The sequence below is a fragment of the Carcharodon carcharias genome, chromosome 15 (genome assembly GCF_017639515.1).
Source record: "Carcharodon carcharias isolate sCarCar2 chromosome 15, sCarCar2.pri, whole genome shotgun sequence".
NCBI classification, from domain to species: Eukaryota; Metazoa; Chordata; class Chondrichthyes; order Lamniformes; family Lamnidae; genus Carcharodon; species Carcharodon carcharias.
The window spans coordinates 34272215-34290531 of NC_054481.1; the positions used below are offsets into that span (position 1 = coordinate 34272215).

General features: G+C 42.0%; 1 protein-coding gene across 4 annotated transcripts in view; it reads left to right on the plus strand.

Annotated features, from left to right (window-relative positions):
• The first annotated feature begins 740 nt into the window (after positions 1-740).
• eci1 (enoyl-CoA delta isomerase 1) overlaps positions 741-18317 on the plus strand; it is a 29082-nt gene continuing 11505 nt past the window's right edge. For 2 of the 4 annotated variants that reach the window (XM_041206812.1, XM_041206813.1), the window contains exons 1-3: positions 741-810; positions 3893-4030; positions 13387-13514. In XM_041206812.1, coding sequence (XP_041062746.1) covers positions 771-810; positions 3893-4030; positions 13387-13514 — 306 coding nt within the window. In that variant the 5' untranslated portion in view covers positions 741-770. Of the gene's footprint in view, positions 811-2025; positions 2402-3892; positions 4031-13386; positions 13515-18317 lie in introns of all 4 variants that reach the window. The other 2 variants (XM_041206815.1, XM_041206814.1) reach the window with 2 other exon arrangements.

Consider the following 18317-nt stretch of genomic DNA (forward strand, 5'->3'; position numbering starts at 1 on the left):
ACCACTCGTGGACCATCAGTGATTATCCTAGTCCTGATGCAAGGTCCCAAATGAACATTTCTCTGCTACACCTGCTCAAATTGAGATCAATTTTCTCCCCAGGTTATGTAACTTCATTAGTTGCTGATCAATCAATCAGAAAGCAATGATTAGCACATTTCTTAGTTAATAGCACCACCGTCAACACCTCTTTGTCCTTTTGTCTATGACATCTTTTGACAATCTCCGCCTACCACTGGCCCTCTATCCAGCTCTACCTGTCCCAACCCCCCTTAAACCAGCTTATATTTCACCTCTCTTCTATTTTTCCTTCGTTCTGTTGAAGAGTCATACGGACTCGAAATGTTAACTGTATTCCTCTCCGCAGATGCTGTCAGACTTGCTGAGTTTTTCCATGTATTTTTATTTTTGTTTTTGTTTCAGAAAGCAATGAGGCTCTTTATAATCATTCCAATAAAATAAGATGAACAGTAAGATGAAGTGAAACGGCAGTGCTGTGGAATTCCAATCCCTAGGAACTGAGTAGAGGCACTGGATGATTATGTGAATTGTGTATGGAAAATACCTTAATTCTCAATTAAAATTTATCCCACTGTGCAATATGTACAGTATTTTATAGTATAATACTACAGTACTACCATCATGAGCCAATGAGCCTGGTTCACCTAGCTGCAATGCCACCGCTGTCCACTAGGCTGTAATACCGACATAGCCCGGCTGGTGGCGCTGTACGCGGCTCGTTATTTCCGGTTTCTGGTTTCCGGTGGAAAATGGCTGCTTTGTGGAATGTGATGCGGGGACTTTGCTCAGGTCTGTGACTCCAAAATACCGCAAATTGGGTGGGAACTCCGGCTGCGGACTTGGAGCTCATTGCCCTAAATCAGACCGTGTTTATCCCCTGAGCCAAACATATGGCCCAGGGCGGAGTCTGGGGGCTCAACACAGGGAATTCGGTCAATTGTCTGGAAATTCAGATGCATTAAACCCTGCTGAATGCCCGTACCCCCGCTTACTGCCAGCCCAGCGCCCGTACCCCCGCTTACCGCCCGCCCAGCGCCCGTACCCCCGCTTACCGCCAGCCCAGCGCCCGTACCCCCGCTTACCGTCAGCCCAGGGCTTGTACCCCTGCTTACTGCCAGCCCAGCGCCTGTACCCCCGCTTACTGCCAGCCCAGGGCTTGTACCCCCACACTGCCAGCCCAGCACCTGTCGCTTACTTAGTCCAAGTCCAACTGCTTTACATCATTTACTGCCAGTACACACCACATTGCGCACTACCCCACTCACTACTCGTTGCCAACAGCCCAGTCACTACATAGTGATAATACACAGCTCACTGCCAGTATATCCTCTGATCTGTTTTTGCTTCAATTAATGCAGGCGTTTTCAGTATCTCCATAAACCTCTGCTTTTACCCTATATGATGGGTAGATATGATGGCTTCTTCTTCACTCCCCTTAATTTTGTGTTTGTCACCAAGGAACTCTATTTGTCATTTCTCAGCCAAGCGTCTCAATCTACTTGGAGCTCTTTGCTCTTGATTGTTTGCAACCCCCACCCTCATCCATTTGATGTCATCAGTAAATTTTGAAGTTTTGCCTCTATCTGTCTCCAAGTAATTGATACGTAACATGAATAATAAGGGATCCTAGGTGATGCACTAAATATCTCATGCTATTTAACAGTTTCCCTGACTCATTTGTTGCATCTATTCCAATCCGCTTCAATATCTCCCTAACTATTCCATATATTTCTACTTTATAGACCATCTTCCTCTAACAAAAGCCTCCCTGAAATGTAAATATCTAATGTTCACCAAGTTCCCTTTATCAACAAGCCCAGTTAGCACAAAGCAATACAGTAAAGTCCCGCCATTCACAGGTTACATCCCTATGAAGCCTTGCAAATGGCAAAATCATGAATGACGAACATAGTTCACAATGGGAGTCAATTAGATATAGATATTAGATCCTAAAATTTTACATGTATAAAGATTCAAAGGCAATAAAAATTATGTTTTCAATAGATTTAAAGACAAATTTACTGGAGAAATTGTTAAGTAAAACAAAAATGTAAAATTGGTCACACTTAACAGTACTTCACAGTGGAGGTGGACTGCAATCAGGGACTAAATCGCAGGAAGAAGGAGCAGCCATGTGCGAACAATGGCAGACAACACACGTAGTACACATTTCGTACTGCAGGAAATACATCATGGACACCTTCCATTTTTTTACCTTTATTTAGGCAGTTTTTCTTTTTTGCGGCATTTTCTAAAGATGGATCCTGTCTTTTATTTTTAAAACCACGGATAAGTGAACACTTGGCCCCGGAATGTGCGAACTGGTGTACAAAGACTTTTGCGCAGATAAGCGAATTTGCGAAAGAGGAAGTCGTAAACGGTGGGACCTTACTTTGTTATCTGCAGAATGTACAGCATAGAAACCGGCATTCAGTCCAACTGGTCTACATCAGTCTTTCTGCATAACACGAGTGTTCTTCCAATCCTCTTCATCTAACCCTTTTGCAATAACCTTCTATTTCTTCCTCCCTCATGTACTCATATAGTTTCCAACCTCCCTGAAACAAATATTTTTGTTACTATTCCCACCGCCACCAACTCCCCTAGCTATTCAGCTGCTTAATTTCTGGTAGTTTAAAATTCTCCTCAGAAAGTCATATTGATGTTCAGACAGACCTCCCTAACCCTTTTTCAATTGTTCAGCAGTTCAGCATCTGTAATCTCAACCTGATTTAGTGACCTGGCATGGATTCCAACAACTAGCTTCCCTTGATCCCTTATCTCAGTCCATAACACCTTTATACTGAGACCAGGTTTAATTATTTACCTCAGAGATAAAAACAAAAAACTGTGGATGCTGGAAATCCAAAACAAAAACAATTACCTGGAAAAACTTAGCAGGTCTGGCAGCATCGGCTGAGAAGAAAAGAGTTGACGTTTCGAGTCCTCATGACCCTTCAACAGAACTAGGTGAATAAAGTTCTGTTGAAGGGTCATGAGGACTCGAAACGTCAACTCTTTTCTTCTCTGCTGATACTGCCAGACCTGCTGAGTTTTTCCAGGTAATTCTGTTTTTGTTTTTAATTATTTACCTTTCATTAGTTTTATATAAAATGCAATGTTGTCTCCGGCCGATTCTATCTGTCCCTTTGCACCAATTTATGCCCTGTGAGATTGCCACAGTACTGTGTCCGTATTTAACCACAAGTCTTACATGTAATCTAATCCTTTCACTTTGGAACTGCAGGTCACCTGGATTATTCACAGAGTTCCTCATGTTTGTATTTTAAGACACTTATTTCCACTCCTTGGTGCAGCCACCCTTAAGTTCCTACTCCTTTTGATCGGCCTTTCTTCAGTTTATTATTCTTCTGTAAAGTACCTACTTTCAGTGTGCTTGCTATTTGGTACACCTCTATACTCCTTGTTTCTTGCTCTTCTCTCAACCTATCCAGCTGTTCTATTTATCCTCTCCACCAGTATATTGCTTCCAGTAGAGTTGAGATGCTTTATAATTTATTAGGGTTTACTATCATAGATTTGTTTCTGGGACTTGTTACTGTTTGTTGTTGGGACTATTTTTTGCTAGTTTCTTCCTGTTTTTAACATTGAGCTATTTTAGCGGGAATTGTTATTTGGTTTATTGTTGGGATTAATTTTTGTGGTCTATTATCATGCTCTGTCATTTGTTATTATTTAGAAGCTGGTCTTAGGCTTGTCGTTGCTTTTAAATAGCTTAAGTTTTCAACCTTGTAAGAGTTGTAAACATTTGGATGTTAGCTAAACTGATTTACAATGAATGAGAAACTGTTTTGATTAGATGCTCTTGTTCCTTGAGCATTTAGTAGCTGTGGAATTTTTTGTGTTTCAGGACACCTCTCACTTTATGGTATTAAAAGTTTACAGTATAAACCAACAGGGATTTTGTGCCAGTTGCTGTGCAAATCATCATACCAGAGGAGACTGTTCACAAATAAGAACATGATGGTGGAACTGGACAGCAACACAGGTAATTTCAGAAGTACATGTATGTATGTGTATAATGTGTTGTAGTTCAAACAGGTAATGTGTAAGAATGGCACATGACATTCAGTTAATTGAGAGATAATTCTATGTTTAGGAACATTAATTGTATCATTTATTTTCCAATATAGAATTATAGATGTATAATTTCTGTGGAATGTAATAGTTCAATCCAGTCTGAATTTCAACTCTCTCAGAAAGAAAAATGTAAGCGTTTGAATTTCACTCTCACAGACTGAGAGAGTGAAATTCAAACGCTTACATTTTTCTTTCTATCATGGAGTAATTGCAACAGAGGCCTTCTGAAGTAGGCTTTGGGATAATTGGGCTGAAAGGTCCTCCTCATCTGTCCCTATTAAAGATTTTGGGCAGAATCATAGAATGTTACAGCTCTGCAGGAGCAACTCACCTAGTGGCACATCCCCGACTTTTGCCGGTGGCCCTGTGCATTCTTCTTTCTCTGATAATCCAATTCCCTCTTGGATGCCTCAACTGAGCCTTCAAATGTTATATGCTCTGTGGACAGCCATTGGACAGCAAAGCACAACAGTGGCACCGCCCCTGTTAGGCATAGAGAAAACTGTACCCTGCCCATGTATATTTTATTCTCTAATTGAATTGACAGCATCGGACTCAAACAGCCAAATGAGTTGGCTTAATTTGCTGAAAGTGGTGTTTGCCTGTTATGCTGTTCACACCCATGCACTCCATTGCCTAGGAATGGTATATGTCAGTGGTTGGGTAATAAGACATTATGGTAGTAATTCAGGATGTAGCTTTTGTATATGGGGAATAAGAGTTTGCTACATGCAGAAATTACATGAAGGCCATGCATGACAACCATTGCATGCATTTTATAGTTTATTAATCATTAGGGTGGTTGGCGTTAATGATATGCATATATACAGACACACACACACACACATCCACGTCCGACAGTTCGTAAATACACAGCTCAAAAGGATATTGAAAGTTAGTTAAGCTATCCATTCTTGAAAGCCACAAAAATGTTTGGATCCAAAACCAAGATGAATGATGCAAACTGTGGAAAAGAGGCTGAAGGCAAAGCTGAGACCCTAATTGAATGGAGACTTCTGACAGCTAAACTTCCTCAGTCACAGGAAGTTCCAGTCGTAAAGTTTATTGGACATACTTGGGTTTTTTTCACAACTATTGAATTTCTTAGAGTTTATAACACAAAACTATTTACAAATATCACCCAGGACAGAGACTACCATCCATCACAAACTTTTTTTTAAGGGACAAATCTTTTTCTTTACTTTCTGTAGCTAACTTCCAACTTCCTCTACCAATTTCAAATGTTGCCTGTCAAGGCACTCGCCCAAATACACCTTTACCTGAACAGTTGTATCTCCAAGTTCCTCTTGGTGAGCAAAAGATCATGAATATTCCCTAAACACCCCCAGCTCCCAAAACAAGAGGAAAGACTAAGTTTCCCTTATTTCTGGACAACTTCCCTTATTACTGTGGCCTGGTTCCTGATCCCCTCCCCAGAACGTCACTGTGGTTGGGAATGTGGAATGCAGGACCCCTTATGCAGCATGTTGTTCATAAGCTCTCACAGGAGGTCAGTAGAGAGCTGAAAGTAACTTATTGGCCTAAATTTCCCAGTCCTGCTAGCTGCAGAAATCGTCGCAGATGGGATGGAAAATTTAATGGTACATTGCAGGTCTGGAAAATCCTGTATCATTGCTACAAGCTTCAGACTTGGACACAAGTGTGCAGTCTTTTTAAATATCTCAAAAGCTATGTTAGCCTTCTCCCCAATGTAGAATAATAGGAAATCAGAAAAGATTGCCTGTGCTGAATATAGAGTTTGGCATGAAAAAGGATTCACCAGATTAGGTGCTTCCACTGGTTGTTGACAAATTACATTTCACCCAACATGACTAATATTATTGTCTACAAATGAAGCTATCCTTCCAGAACCTTGGAATGGTTTGCAAACGTCAGTGTGAACCACCCCCTTGGAAGTCTTCCCCTAGCCACCCCACATCCCCTTGCAGAAGCAACTCCAAACTTTGTGCACTCTTCTATAACCAATGACAGGACAGAAAACCTGAAGGAATCCTTTGGATCATGAGCTAGACTGACTGTTAGGAGAAATGGCAAAGGAAATGCAGTCAGTCTTTTACCACCGCCTGCAGCAAAATTCATGAAGACAGTTTCAAAATTAAACCTTGCACATACTCTGCAAGTTCTACCCCTCCACATCAGATGACTGCTGAAAGGACTTGGGCAGAAGGGGAACTCTTGGTCATTTTGCCACATCTGGCCATTCTGAAGAGCACTTTGGCAGATCATCAGAAACTGATCTCATTCTAGAAGATGTAGCAGAGTACATTCTAGGCCTGTCTCCTGTAAAGAAAGGACCACCTCACTCCCCAAAAAGTAGTACAACTCATTACTAGCTGCAAGAAGATGCACACCCCCCTCTCTGGTGGAGTTTTTTTTATTCATTATTTATGGGATGTGGGCATTGCTGGCTGGGCCAGCATTTATTGCTCATCCCTAGTTGCCCTTGAGAAGGTGGTGGTGAGCTGCCTTCTTGAACCACTGCAGTGCATGTGGTGTAGGTACACCCATAATGCTGTAAAGAAGGGAGCTCCTTTTAGACATTTTTTAGCAGCTTGATACAATTGAGTGGCTTGCTGGGCCATTTCAGAGGGCATTTAAGAGTCAACCACATTGCTGTGGGTCTGGAATCACATGTAGGTCAGACCAAGTAAGGATGGCAGATTTCCTTCCCTAAAAGGACATTAGTGAACCAAATGGATTTTCCCGACAATCGACAATGGTTTCACAGTCATCATCTCATTTTTAATTCCAGAGTTTAATTCCAGAGTCTGCCATGCTGGGATTCAAACCTCACTCCCTAGAGCATTTCCCTGGGTCTCTGGATTAATAGTCTGGTGAAAATACCACAACACCACAGCCTCATCTGCAACAATTTGGCTGAAACAGAGGTGGGATATGTGCACGTTAAATGAGTGTTCACCTGGAGCTGGGAAATACCTGCCTGAGGCCATTTGTGCAGGCCCATTGAGCACAAACTACCTCTGAGGGAAGTAACCACTAACTATGGGAGCACTAATCCAACCAGCATGATCATCAATACACAGGGTACTATCTATTGTCCTGCACCTTAAGTACCTTGAGAACCCAGGGTAAGCAAGCTTTCATGGGTACCTAGTGCAAGCAAGCTGATTACTGATACTTTCCTCCAACAGGCAGCTATGGAAACTGGGATGCGCAGTAACTGCATAATGTATGTATGAGAGTGTGAATTACTGTTAAATGTACGTTGAAGGGTATTCTAAATTAGTGCTTTCTTAATTGTGCAGTGCTTTTATGAAATATATGTGAAATTGCAAGTATTACCTATAACAGTTTCTGCAATTGTGTGTGTGAATGTTAAAAGAAAGGGAAATATGGCAAAATAGCTATTTGGCTTTACGTACCACTCCCAAAGTACTGCACTGAAATGGCAAACTAGATTATATGCTGAAGTTGTAGGAGCTGAGTATTTAATTAGCTAATCTGGTTACTGTAGCCCCAGTTCAGTTTACTATAAATTCAGGGTTATTTAGTGCAGCCTTGGAGTGCAGTTGACTAACGGAATGAAAACTTGGAGTTTGGTGAGAGGGGAGTTCAGGGAAGGAAGGACGTGTTTGTTTCCTTTCTCTATGTTTCTCACCCCATAGAAATTGGTCCTTGCTGGGGAAAGGAGCTAGTTGTTTGTTGAGAATCTGGTAAGTGGGTAAGTTCTGTTCTATCCCTAACGTTTAAAATATTACACAATTTGGTGGTACCGTTAAAATATATAAGAAAGCAATATAAATAAATGATTAATATAATTAAGTAATTATTTAAAAGTCAGCATGGTTTCATCAAGGGGAGGTCATGCCTGACAAATCTGTTAGAATTCTTTGAGGAGGTAACAAGTAGATTAGACAAAGGAGAGCTAATGGATGTTATCAACTAGGACGTCCAGAAGGCCTTTGGCAACGTGCCGCACAGGAGGCTGCTCAGTAAGATAAGAGCCCATGGTGTTAGAGGCAAGGTACTAGCATGGATAGAATATTGGCTGTCTGGCAGGAGGCAGAGAGTGGGGATAAGGGTCTCCTTCTCAGGATGGCGGCCGGTGACTAGTGGAGTTCCGCAGGGGTCAATGTTGGGACCACAACTTTTCACTTTATACATTAATGATCTAGATGAAGGAACTGAGGGCATCCTGGCTAAGTTTGCAGATGATACAAAGATAGGTGAGGGACAGGTAGTATTGAAGAGGTGGGGAGGCTGCAGAAGGATTTGGACAGTTTAGGAGAATGGGCAAAGAATTGGCAGATGGAATACAACGTGGGGAAGTGTGAGGTCATGCACTTTGGTAGGAAGAATAGAGGCATAGACTATTTTCTTAATGGGGAGAGAATTCAGAAATCTGGAGTGCAAAGGGACTTGGGAGTCCTAGTCCAGGATTCTCTTAAGGTTAACTTGCAGGTTGAGTTGGTAGTTAAGAAGGCAAATGCAATGTTGGCACTTATTTCGAGAGGACTAGAATATAAAAGCAGGGATGTGCTCCTGAGGCTTTATAAAGCTCTGGTCAGACCACTTTTAGAATATTGTGAGCAATTTTGGGCCCCGTATCTCAGGGAGCATGTGCTGGCCCTGGAGAGGGTCCAGAGGAGGTTCACAAGAATGATCCCAGGAATGAAAAGCTTAACATATGAGGAACGTTTGAGGACTCTGGGTCTATACTCGATGGAGTTTAGAAGGATGAGGGGGGATCTGGTTGAAACTTACAGAATACTGAAAGGCCTGGATAGAGTGGACGTGGGGAAGATGTTTCCATTAGTAGGAGAGACTAGGACCCCAAGGCACAGCCTCAGAGTAAAGGGAAGACCTCTTAGAACAGAGATGAGGAGAAACTTCTTTAGCCAGAGAGTGGTGAATCTATGGAATTCATTGCCACAGAAGGCTGTGGAGGCCAGGTCATTGAGTGTATTTAAGACCGAGATAGAAAGGTTCTTGATTGGTAAGGGGATCAAAGGTTATGAGGAGAAGGCGGGAGAATGGGGTTGAGAAACTTATCAGCCATGATTGAATGACGGAGCAGACTCAATGGGCCAAATGGCCTAATTTGTGCTCCTATGTCTTATGTCTTAAAACACATTAAGGATTGCAGGGTAGGTGATGTGTCAAGGCTGCAGCATGTTGGAGCTCCTTCCCTAAAAGGACATTAGTGATCCAGGGTCTGCAGTAAGTGTTTATAGCTTGAGGAACTTCAGCTCAGAGCCATTGAGCTGGAGGCTGCGCGGCACATCAGCGGAGTGGGAAAGTTGCCTGAATGCTTTATACCAGAAGGCAGTCACACCCTTAGGATAGGGTCTTCTGGTTTGATCAATGGCCAGGGACAGGTGAGTATGACTGCAAGTGAGGCAGGTCAGAGGACCCAGAGGGCAGGAGTGCAGAAGTATGGGTCTCTGCAATTGTCCAACAGGTTTGAGGTTCTTTCAGCTTGTTTGGATGAGAGTGGGGGTTGCACAGTGGATGAGCAAACTGACCATGGCACCATGGTACAGGAAGTGGAGTGAGCAAATAGGAATGTAGTGGTAGTAGCAGACAATATAGTAAGAGGGATTGACACTGTTCTCTGTGGCAAAGAGCGCGATTCCAGACGGCTCTGTTGCCTGCCCGGTGCCAGGGTTTGGGAGATGTGCTCAGGGCTGGAGAGGAACTTGCAGTGGGAGTGGGTGAATCTAGTGGTCGTGGTCCATGTAGGTACCAACGACATAGACAGATGAAGAAGGAGGCTCTGCATAGTCAGTATGATGAGCTGGGCACCAAATTAAGAAGCAGAACCTCAGAAGTAATAATTTCTGGATTATTACCTGAGCTGCGTGAAAATTGGCATAGGACAAATAAGATTAGCGAAATGGGTGTATGGGTCAAAGACTGGTGTGGGAGAAGTGGGTTCTGGTGTGTGGGGCACTGACACCAGTATTGCTATGTGACAGTTAGGAAAGGCAGGAAGTTAGGAAAAGATGGGGTGCTGACTCTGTTAATTAACGATGGTATTAGCAAATTAGAGAGGGATGACCTAAGTTCAGGAAACCAGGATGCAGAAGCAGTTAGGGTTGAGATGAGGAAAGATAAAGGCAAGAAGTCACTTATGGGAGTGGTGTACAGGCCCCCAATTGAAACTACATGGTAGGACAGTGTATAAAAGAAGAGATAATGGGAGCTTTCCCGAAAAGTACAGCAATAATCATGGGGGATTTTAATCTACATGTAGACTGGAAAAATCAGATCGGCAAAGGTAGCGTAGATGAGGAGTTTATAGAATGTTTTCAGGATAGTTTCTTAGAACAGCACATTCTGGAGCCAACCAGAGAGCAGACTATACTAGACCTGGTTTTGAGCAGCGAGATTTGATTAATTGGGCCTTAGTGAAGGCACACCTAGGTAGCAGTGATCATAATATGATTGAATTTTACATTCATTTTGAGGGAGAAACAAGTGTGTCCATGCCTAGTGTTTTAAACTTAAATAAGGGCAATTATGAGAACATGAAAGCGGCTAAAATGAACTGGCAAGTGAAGTTAGGGATGTGTCAAGACATTTAAAGGGATATTTCAGAATACATAGAATAAACGCATTACAGTGAGAAAGAAAAATTCCAAGGGGAGGGTGCACCATCCATGGTTAACTAAAAAAAGTTAAAGACAGTACCAAACTTAAAGAAAAAGGATATAATTACGCCAAGACAGGTGGCAGGTCAGAAGATTGGAAAGAATATAAAGAACAGAAAAGAACGAAAAAAAGATTAGTAAGGAGAGAAAAATTAGAGTATAATAGAAAGCTAGCTAGTAATATAAAGACAGGTAGTAAGAGTTTCTATAGACATTTAAATAAGAAAAGAATTAACAAAGTGAGCATTGGTCCTATAGAAAGTACGTCTGAGGAATTGATGATGGAAAGTAGGGAGATGGTGGATGAATTAAACTTCTTGCTTCAGTCTTCACTACAGAAGATACAAGTTACATCCTGGAAATAACTGCAAATCAGGAAATGGAAGGGAGGGAGGAACTCAGGGAAAATTACAATCACCAGGGCAGTGGTACTGAGCAAATTGTTGAGGCTGCCGGCTGACCAATCCCTAGGTCCGGGTGGACTTCACCCTAAGAAGTGGCTAGGTAGATAGTTGAAGTATTGGTTTTAATTTTTGAAAATTCCCTAGATTCAGGAAGGTTCCATTAAATTGGAAAATAGCAAATAGAACTCCTTTATTCAAAAAGGGAGACAGAAAGCACAAAACTATAGGCCAGTTAGCCTAACATCTGTCATAAGGAAAATGTTAGAAGCTGTTATTAAAGACGTTATAGCAGGGCATTGAGCAAAATTCAAGGCAATCAGGAAGAGTCAACTTGGTTTTGTAAAAGGGAAATCAAGCTTAATCAATTATAAAAACAAAAAGCTGCAGATGCTGGAAATCCAAAACAAAAACAGAAATACCTGGAAAAACTCAGCAGGTCTGGCAGTATCGGCGGAGAAGAGCAAAGTTGAGGTTTCGAGTCCTCGTGACCCTTCAACAGAACTAAGTAGAAACAGGAAAGGGGTGAAATATAAGCTGGTTTAAGGGTTGGGGGTGGGGGGGGGTGGTTGAGGGAGTGGGGGGAAGAAGGGTGGGGGGGGTGTTGTTGGGACAAGCAAGCAGTGATAGGAGGAGAAAACCAAAAGATGTCACAGACAAAAGAACAAAGAGGTGTTGAAGGTGGTGATATTATCTAAAAGAATGTGCTAATTAAGAGTGGAGAGCAGGACAAGCAAGGTAGCTTTAGTGGGGGGCGGGGTGAAATAAAGCATGGATGGAATACATTTAAAAATAATGGAAATAGGTGGGAAAAGAAAAATCTATATAAATTATTGGAAAAAACAAAAGGGAGGGGGGAAGAAACGGAAAGGGGGTGGGGATGGAGGAGGGAGTTCACGATCTAAAGTTGTTGAACTCAATATTCAGTCCGGAAGGCTGTAAAGTGCCTAGTCGGAAGATAAGGTGTTGTTCCTCCAGTTTGCGTTGAGCTTCACTGGAACAATGCAGCAAGCCAAGGACAGACATGTGGGCAAGAGAGCAGGGTGGAGTGTTAAAATGGCAAGCGACAGGGAGGTCTGGGTCATGCTTGCGGACAGACCGAAGGTGTTCTTCACCCAGTCTGCGTTTGGTCTCTCCAATGTAGAGGAAACCGCATTGGGAGCAACGAATGCAGTAGACTAATTTGGGGAAAATGCAAGTGAAATGCTGCTTCACTTGAAAGAAGTGTTTGGGCCCTTGGACGGTGAGGATAGGGGAAGTGAAGGGGCAGGTGTTGCATTTTTTGCATTCGCATGGTGAGGTGCCATAGGTGGGGGTTGAGGAGTAGGGGGTGATGGAGGAGTTTAATCAATTTATTGGAGTTCTTTGAAGGAGTCACATGCTGTGGATAAAGGGGAACCAGTGGATGTACTGTACTTAGATTTCCAGAAGGCATTTGATAAAGTGCCACATCAAAGGTTATTGCAGAAAATAAAAGCTTATGGTGTAAAGGAGAGCTCTTTATGGGATGGATGTGGAGAGGATGTTTCCTCTTGTGGGAGAATCTAGAACTAGGGATCACTGTTTAAAAATAAGGGGCTGCTCATTTAAGACAGAGATGAGGAGAAATTTTTTCTCTCAGAGGATTATGAGCCTTTGGAACCCTCTTCCTCAAAAGGCAGTGGAAGCAAAGTCTTCGAATATTCTTAAGGCAGAGCTGGATAGATTTTTGATTAACAAGGGGTGAAAGGTTATCGAGGGTAGGCCAGAATGTAGGTTGAGGTTACATTCAGATTAGCCTTAATCTTATTCAATGGTGGAGCAGGCTCGTGGGACTAAGTGGCCTGCTGCTGCTCCTAATTCATATTTTCGTATGTAAGTTCTGTGATGGGGATTAAACCCTCTGGCACAGAGGGCAGAGTGCTTCTAACTGAGTCAAGCTGACAAGATGGAGACCGTGTTTTGAAGCATCTCTGCTGATAGTTGCCCCAGAGCGGGCAGAGAACCTATTAGAATGGTAGTGGGCCAGTTATCTGTACAACTACAAGTTTTAACAATTGGGTGTCCAAAGCCTCCATACCCTCTGACTAAAATTATTCTGCCCTTCCAGCGTTCATTTCATCAGTTTGCCATCAGCTTGTGATATTTTTGTTTTTGAAATGCCAATACAGCATTGGCGTTGTTATTTTTTTTCATTGTACAAAAGGACTAATAACCTCTTTAGTGCATTTTCTAAAACTTTTTTTTAGGTGTTGCAGTGATTCAGATGAAGAAACCTCCAGTTAACAGTCTAAACCTGGAATTCCTCACAGAATTTGCCATTAATATGGAGAAACTTGAGATGGACCGGGAGTGTCGGGGTGTAGTTCTCACTTCTGTATGTATAAAAATCTGAGCAATAATTCTGATTGATTGAATCATAGGATAATACAGCATAGGAGGCCATTCAGCTCATTGTGCCTGTGCCAGGTCTTTGGTAGAACTATTCAATTAGACTCACTTCCCTGTTTTTTTCCCCTACAAGTATTCTTCAGTTCTCTTGACTGTTACTATGAATCTGCTTCCATCATGCTTTCAGGCAGTGCATTGCATTCCAGATCACAACCACTCACTGTGTAAAAATAAATGTTCTTTTGCCAATCTCCATAAATCTGTGCCCTCTTTTGCCACTGGAAACAGTTTCTCCTTATTTACTCTATCAAAATCATTCATGAATTTGAATATCTCTGTCAAATTTTCACTTAATCTTCTCTCCCCTTAAGAGAACCCAATTTTCTCTGGTCTCTCCACATAATTCATATCTCAACCCTGGTACATTCTAATAAGCCTCTTTTGCATCTTCTCCAAGGTCTTTATATCCTTGCTAAAGTGTGTTGCCCAGAATAGAACATAACACTCTTGCTTAGACCTAACTAATGTTTTATTATGGTTTATCATAACTTCCTTGCTCTTGACAGAATCATAAGGATGGTTACGGTATAGAAGGAGGCCATTCAGCCCATCATGCCTGTGCAGAGTCTCCGAAGGAGCAATTCACCTAGTGCCATTCCCCCACCTTCTCCCCTTAGCCCTGCGCATTCTTCCTTTTCAGCTAAAAATCCAATTCCATCTTGGATGCTTCAATTGACCCTGCCTCCACCACACTCTCAAGTAGTGCATTCCAGATCCTAACCACTCGCTGCGTCAAAAAACTTTACCTTGTGTTGCCATGGCTTCTTTTGCTAATTATTTTTAAATCTATGACCTATTGTTCTTGATCCTTCTCCCAATGGGAACAGTTTCTCCCTATCTACTCTGTTCAGACCTCTCATGATTTTGAATACTTCTATCAAATCTCCTCTCAACCTTCTCTTTTCCAAGGAAAGCATTCCCAACTTCTCCAATCTATCTACATAACTTAAGTTCTTTGCCCCTAGGACCACACTCCTCTGCATTAAATTTCTTCTGCCACTTGTCTGCTCAATCCACCAACTTGTCTATGTCCTTTTGAATTTCATGCTATCCTCCTCACAGTTCACAATACTTCCAAGTTTTGTATTGTTTGAAAATTTTAAGTTTTGCTCTGTACACCAAAAGCGAGGTCATTAATATATATCAGGAAGGGCAGGGGCCCTAACACAGACCCCTGGGGGTCTGCACTATAAACCGTCCTCCAGTCTGAAAAACAATCATTAACTACTACTCTTTGTTTCCTGTCATTCTGCCAATTTTGTATCCATGTTGCTACTGTTCTTTTTATTCAATGAGCTCAAATTTTGCTCACAAGTCTGTTGTGCGTCACTTTGTCAATGCCTTTTCAAAGTCCAAATACACATTGACTCTCTCTGTTATGTCAACAAAAAACTCCAACAAGTTAGTTAAACACAATTTTCCCTCAACAAATTTCTGCTGGCTTTCCTTAATTTAGCTACATTTGTCCAAGTGACTATTAATTTTGTACCGAATTATCATTTCCAGAAGCTTCCCCACCACCAAGGTTAAACTGACTGGCCTGTAGTTGGTGGGCTTACCTTTACACCCTTTTGTGAACAAAGGTGTAACATTTACTATTTTCCAGTCCTCTGGCACCACCCCTGAGTCTAAGGAAGATTGGAAAATTATGGCTAGTGCTTCTGCAATTTTCCACTCCCACTTCCTTCAGTATCCTTGAATGCATCTCATCTGGTCCTGATGCATTATCAACCTTAAGTACAGAGAGTCTATCAAATACCTCCTCCTTACCAATTTTAAACCTGCTTTTCACCATGGCCAACAGCATTTTCTTCCTTGGTAAAGACAGATGCAAATATTCATTTAATACCTTAGCCATGCCCCCTGACTCCATGCGTAAATCCCTTTTTGTTCCCTAGTTGGTCCCACTCCTCCCTTTACCACTAAGCTTCTGTTAATAAAGCCAACAGTTTCATGTATTTTCAAAAATTTATGTACATATAGTCCCAGGTCTCTCTGTTCCTGTACCCACTTTAAATTAGTTCATACTGTCCCCTCACTAGTCTATCTGTGTCCTCATGAAATCTCTTACTATCCTCCTCATTGTTTACTACATTTCTGAGTTTTATGCCATTTGCAAACTTTGAAATTATGGCTGTATCCCCCAATCCAGGCCAGTAATTTATATCAAAAAGAACAATGAGAAAGCAAGCACATTACACATAATAAGATATTGCAATAGATCATTATAAAAGGATTGAGGTCTGCAACAATTCTTGTACTTTTAATGTGAGTATTCCAAGCTTACTAGTGAAGGTGAGCAGCTAAATTGGTAATGACGGAATGAATTCTGTGTAGTAGCTTTGTATGGTTGATACCTCTGATAGTATCAGCAACCTGGAATAATTACTGGTAGGGCTTGTAATCACGATAAACCGAGTCAAAAACTGGCCTTGATGGGCAGTATGTGCTTGCTACTGAACTGGATATCCCTGCTCAGTATATGATTGCCTGCATTGCTTTGATGGCATACACATCATCGTGAAGAAATTGGCGAGTGCAGTATTTGTTTCTTTATTTTCACTCATGTTTACAATTCAATGGCAGCATATGTTCTGTCTTCCTATGTGATGTTTTATACGGGATCATTAATGGAATATGACCTAAGATGCTCGTCGGGACCCTGGCAAAAGTCCTGTCCCACTGATTCCTTGCGAATTGCCCAGGAAGGTTGAGCTTCCCGGGACACTCCAAAAAAGTCTCTGACTCTGAGTTAGAGTTGGAAACTTCAGAGAGTTCCACCATGCTCACCTGGTTAGTTACTCAGGAAATGTAAAACAGAAAAATCCTAGTCTAACTCCTGAATAACTATACAATTGACCGCGCAATCACTGACACTGACCACCCCCCACCCCCGACTGCCCCTTCAACCTCTCCCCTGCCCTCAACTCCCGCCAGGCAGGACCTGACTTTTTATTCATTCAAGGGATGTGGACATTGCTAGTTGGGCCAGCATTTATTACCCATCCCTAGTTGTCCTTGAGAAAGTGGTGGTGAGCTGTCTTCTTGAACTACTGCAGTCCATGTGGTGTAGGTACAACCACAGTGCTGTTAGGAAGGGAGTTCCAGGATTTTGACCCAGCGACAGTGAAGGAACGGCGATATATTTCCAAGTCAGGATGGTGAGTGACTTGGAGGGGAACTGCCAGACGGTGGTGTTCCCATCTATCCGCTGCCTTTGCCCTTCTAGTGGTAGTGGTCATAGGTTTGGAAGGTGCTGTCGAAGGAGCCTTGGTGTATTCCTGCAGTGCATCTACACCCCTGTCCCGACCCAACCCAAATGCCCCTGGACACAGCCAACTAGGCCCCACCACTCGACAACCCACTGACCACCTATCTACTCACCCACCTACCCATAACCCACCCTACATCTCTAACAACCTGCCACCATACCCACTTACCTCATCCACTTACCCATCCTAGCCATTCACACATTCATCCATCATCAAACATCCATTCACTAACATTCACACTGGTCGTTTACAATTTAGAGTTTTCCACAGCAGAATGGATCCAGATGTTCCTGATTTTAAAATGGCTTTCTGCTCAGTGAATGAATTCAGCATACACTTAAATGCTTTGCACCAGAAGCTCTAAGGTTCATTTCCTGGAATTATACTACTTCCACTGAGGTGGCTACAGTTGGCCTCAACAGCCTTCAGGAAAATCATTCAGTGCTTCCACTGAAGCAGATATAATGGACAGGTCCTCTCATTGGCAGGATCTGGCTGATAGTGTCCTGCAGGATTTGCATTGGAGCCTCAACTATTCACCATATTTATTAACAACTTAGATGATGGAATAGGAAGCCACATATCCAAATTTGTTGATGAACAAAGATAGGCCACAATGTAAGTAGTGTAGATGAAAGCATAAAATGACAGAAACATTAATAGATTAAGTGCATGGGCAAAACTGCACAATGGATTTCATTGTGAGCAAATGTGAGTTCATCCAACTTGGACATAAACGGATAGAACAGGGTACTTTCTAAGTAGTGAAAAGCTAGAAACAGTGGAGGTCCAGTTACGTAGACCATTAAAATGTCATGAACTGATACATGAAAATAATCAAAAAAGGCTAATGGAATGCTGGCCTTTAATCCAAAGAACTAGAATACGAGAGGGTAGAAGTTATGCTTCTACCCCAGTTAGACCACACCTGGTATACTGTGAGCATTTCTAGACACCATAACATATGAAAGATGTATTAGCGTTGGAGGGGGTGCAGTGTAGATCGACCAGAATGATACCTGGACTCCAGGAGTTAAGCTACAAGGAATGATTACATAAACCAGAGTTGTATTCCCTGGTATCCAGAAGCTAAGGTGTTCTAAGTTTTCAAGATGTTAATGAGAACAGTTAAGGTAAATAGAGAAACTATTTCCAATGGAAAACAAAGAAAAAAGTGCAAGTGAAATATTGTAATTTTGTTAAGCAAAAGATAAAGTCCGTGTAAATCTATTCATGTCGTGTTTTGCCCATAAATGTCTGACAAAATTGGTTTGCTGTGTACTGGTACAGCGTTGTTTATGCAGTCATGAGATTGTTGAATAAAACAATGCTCCCTGTGAACATTAGGTATCTGCATTGAAGTGCCAACAGCAAAGAACATGAAGTAGAATGAGAAATTTCATCTTAAAAGACTGCAAACTAAAATTACGAAATGATCCTAGCTTCTTTCCAATATA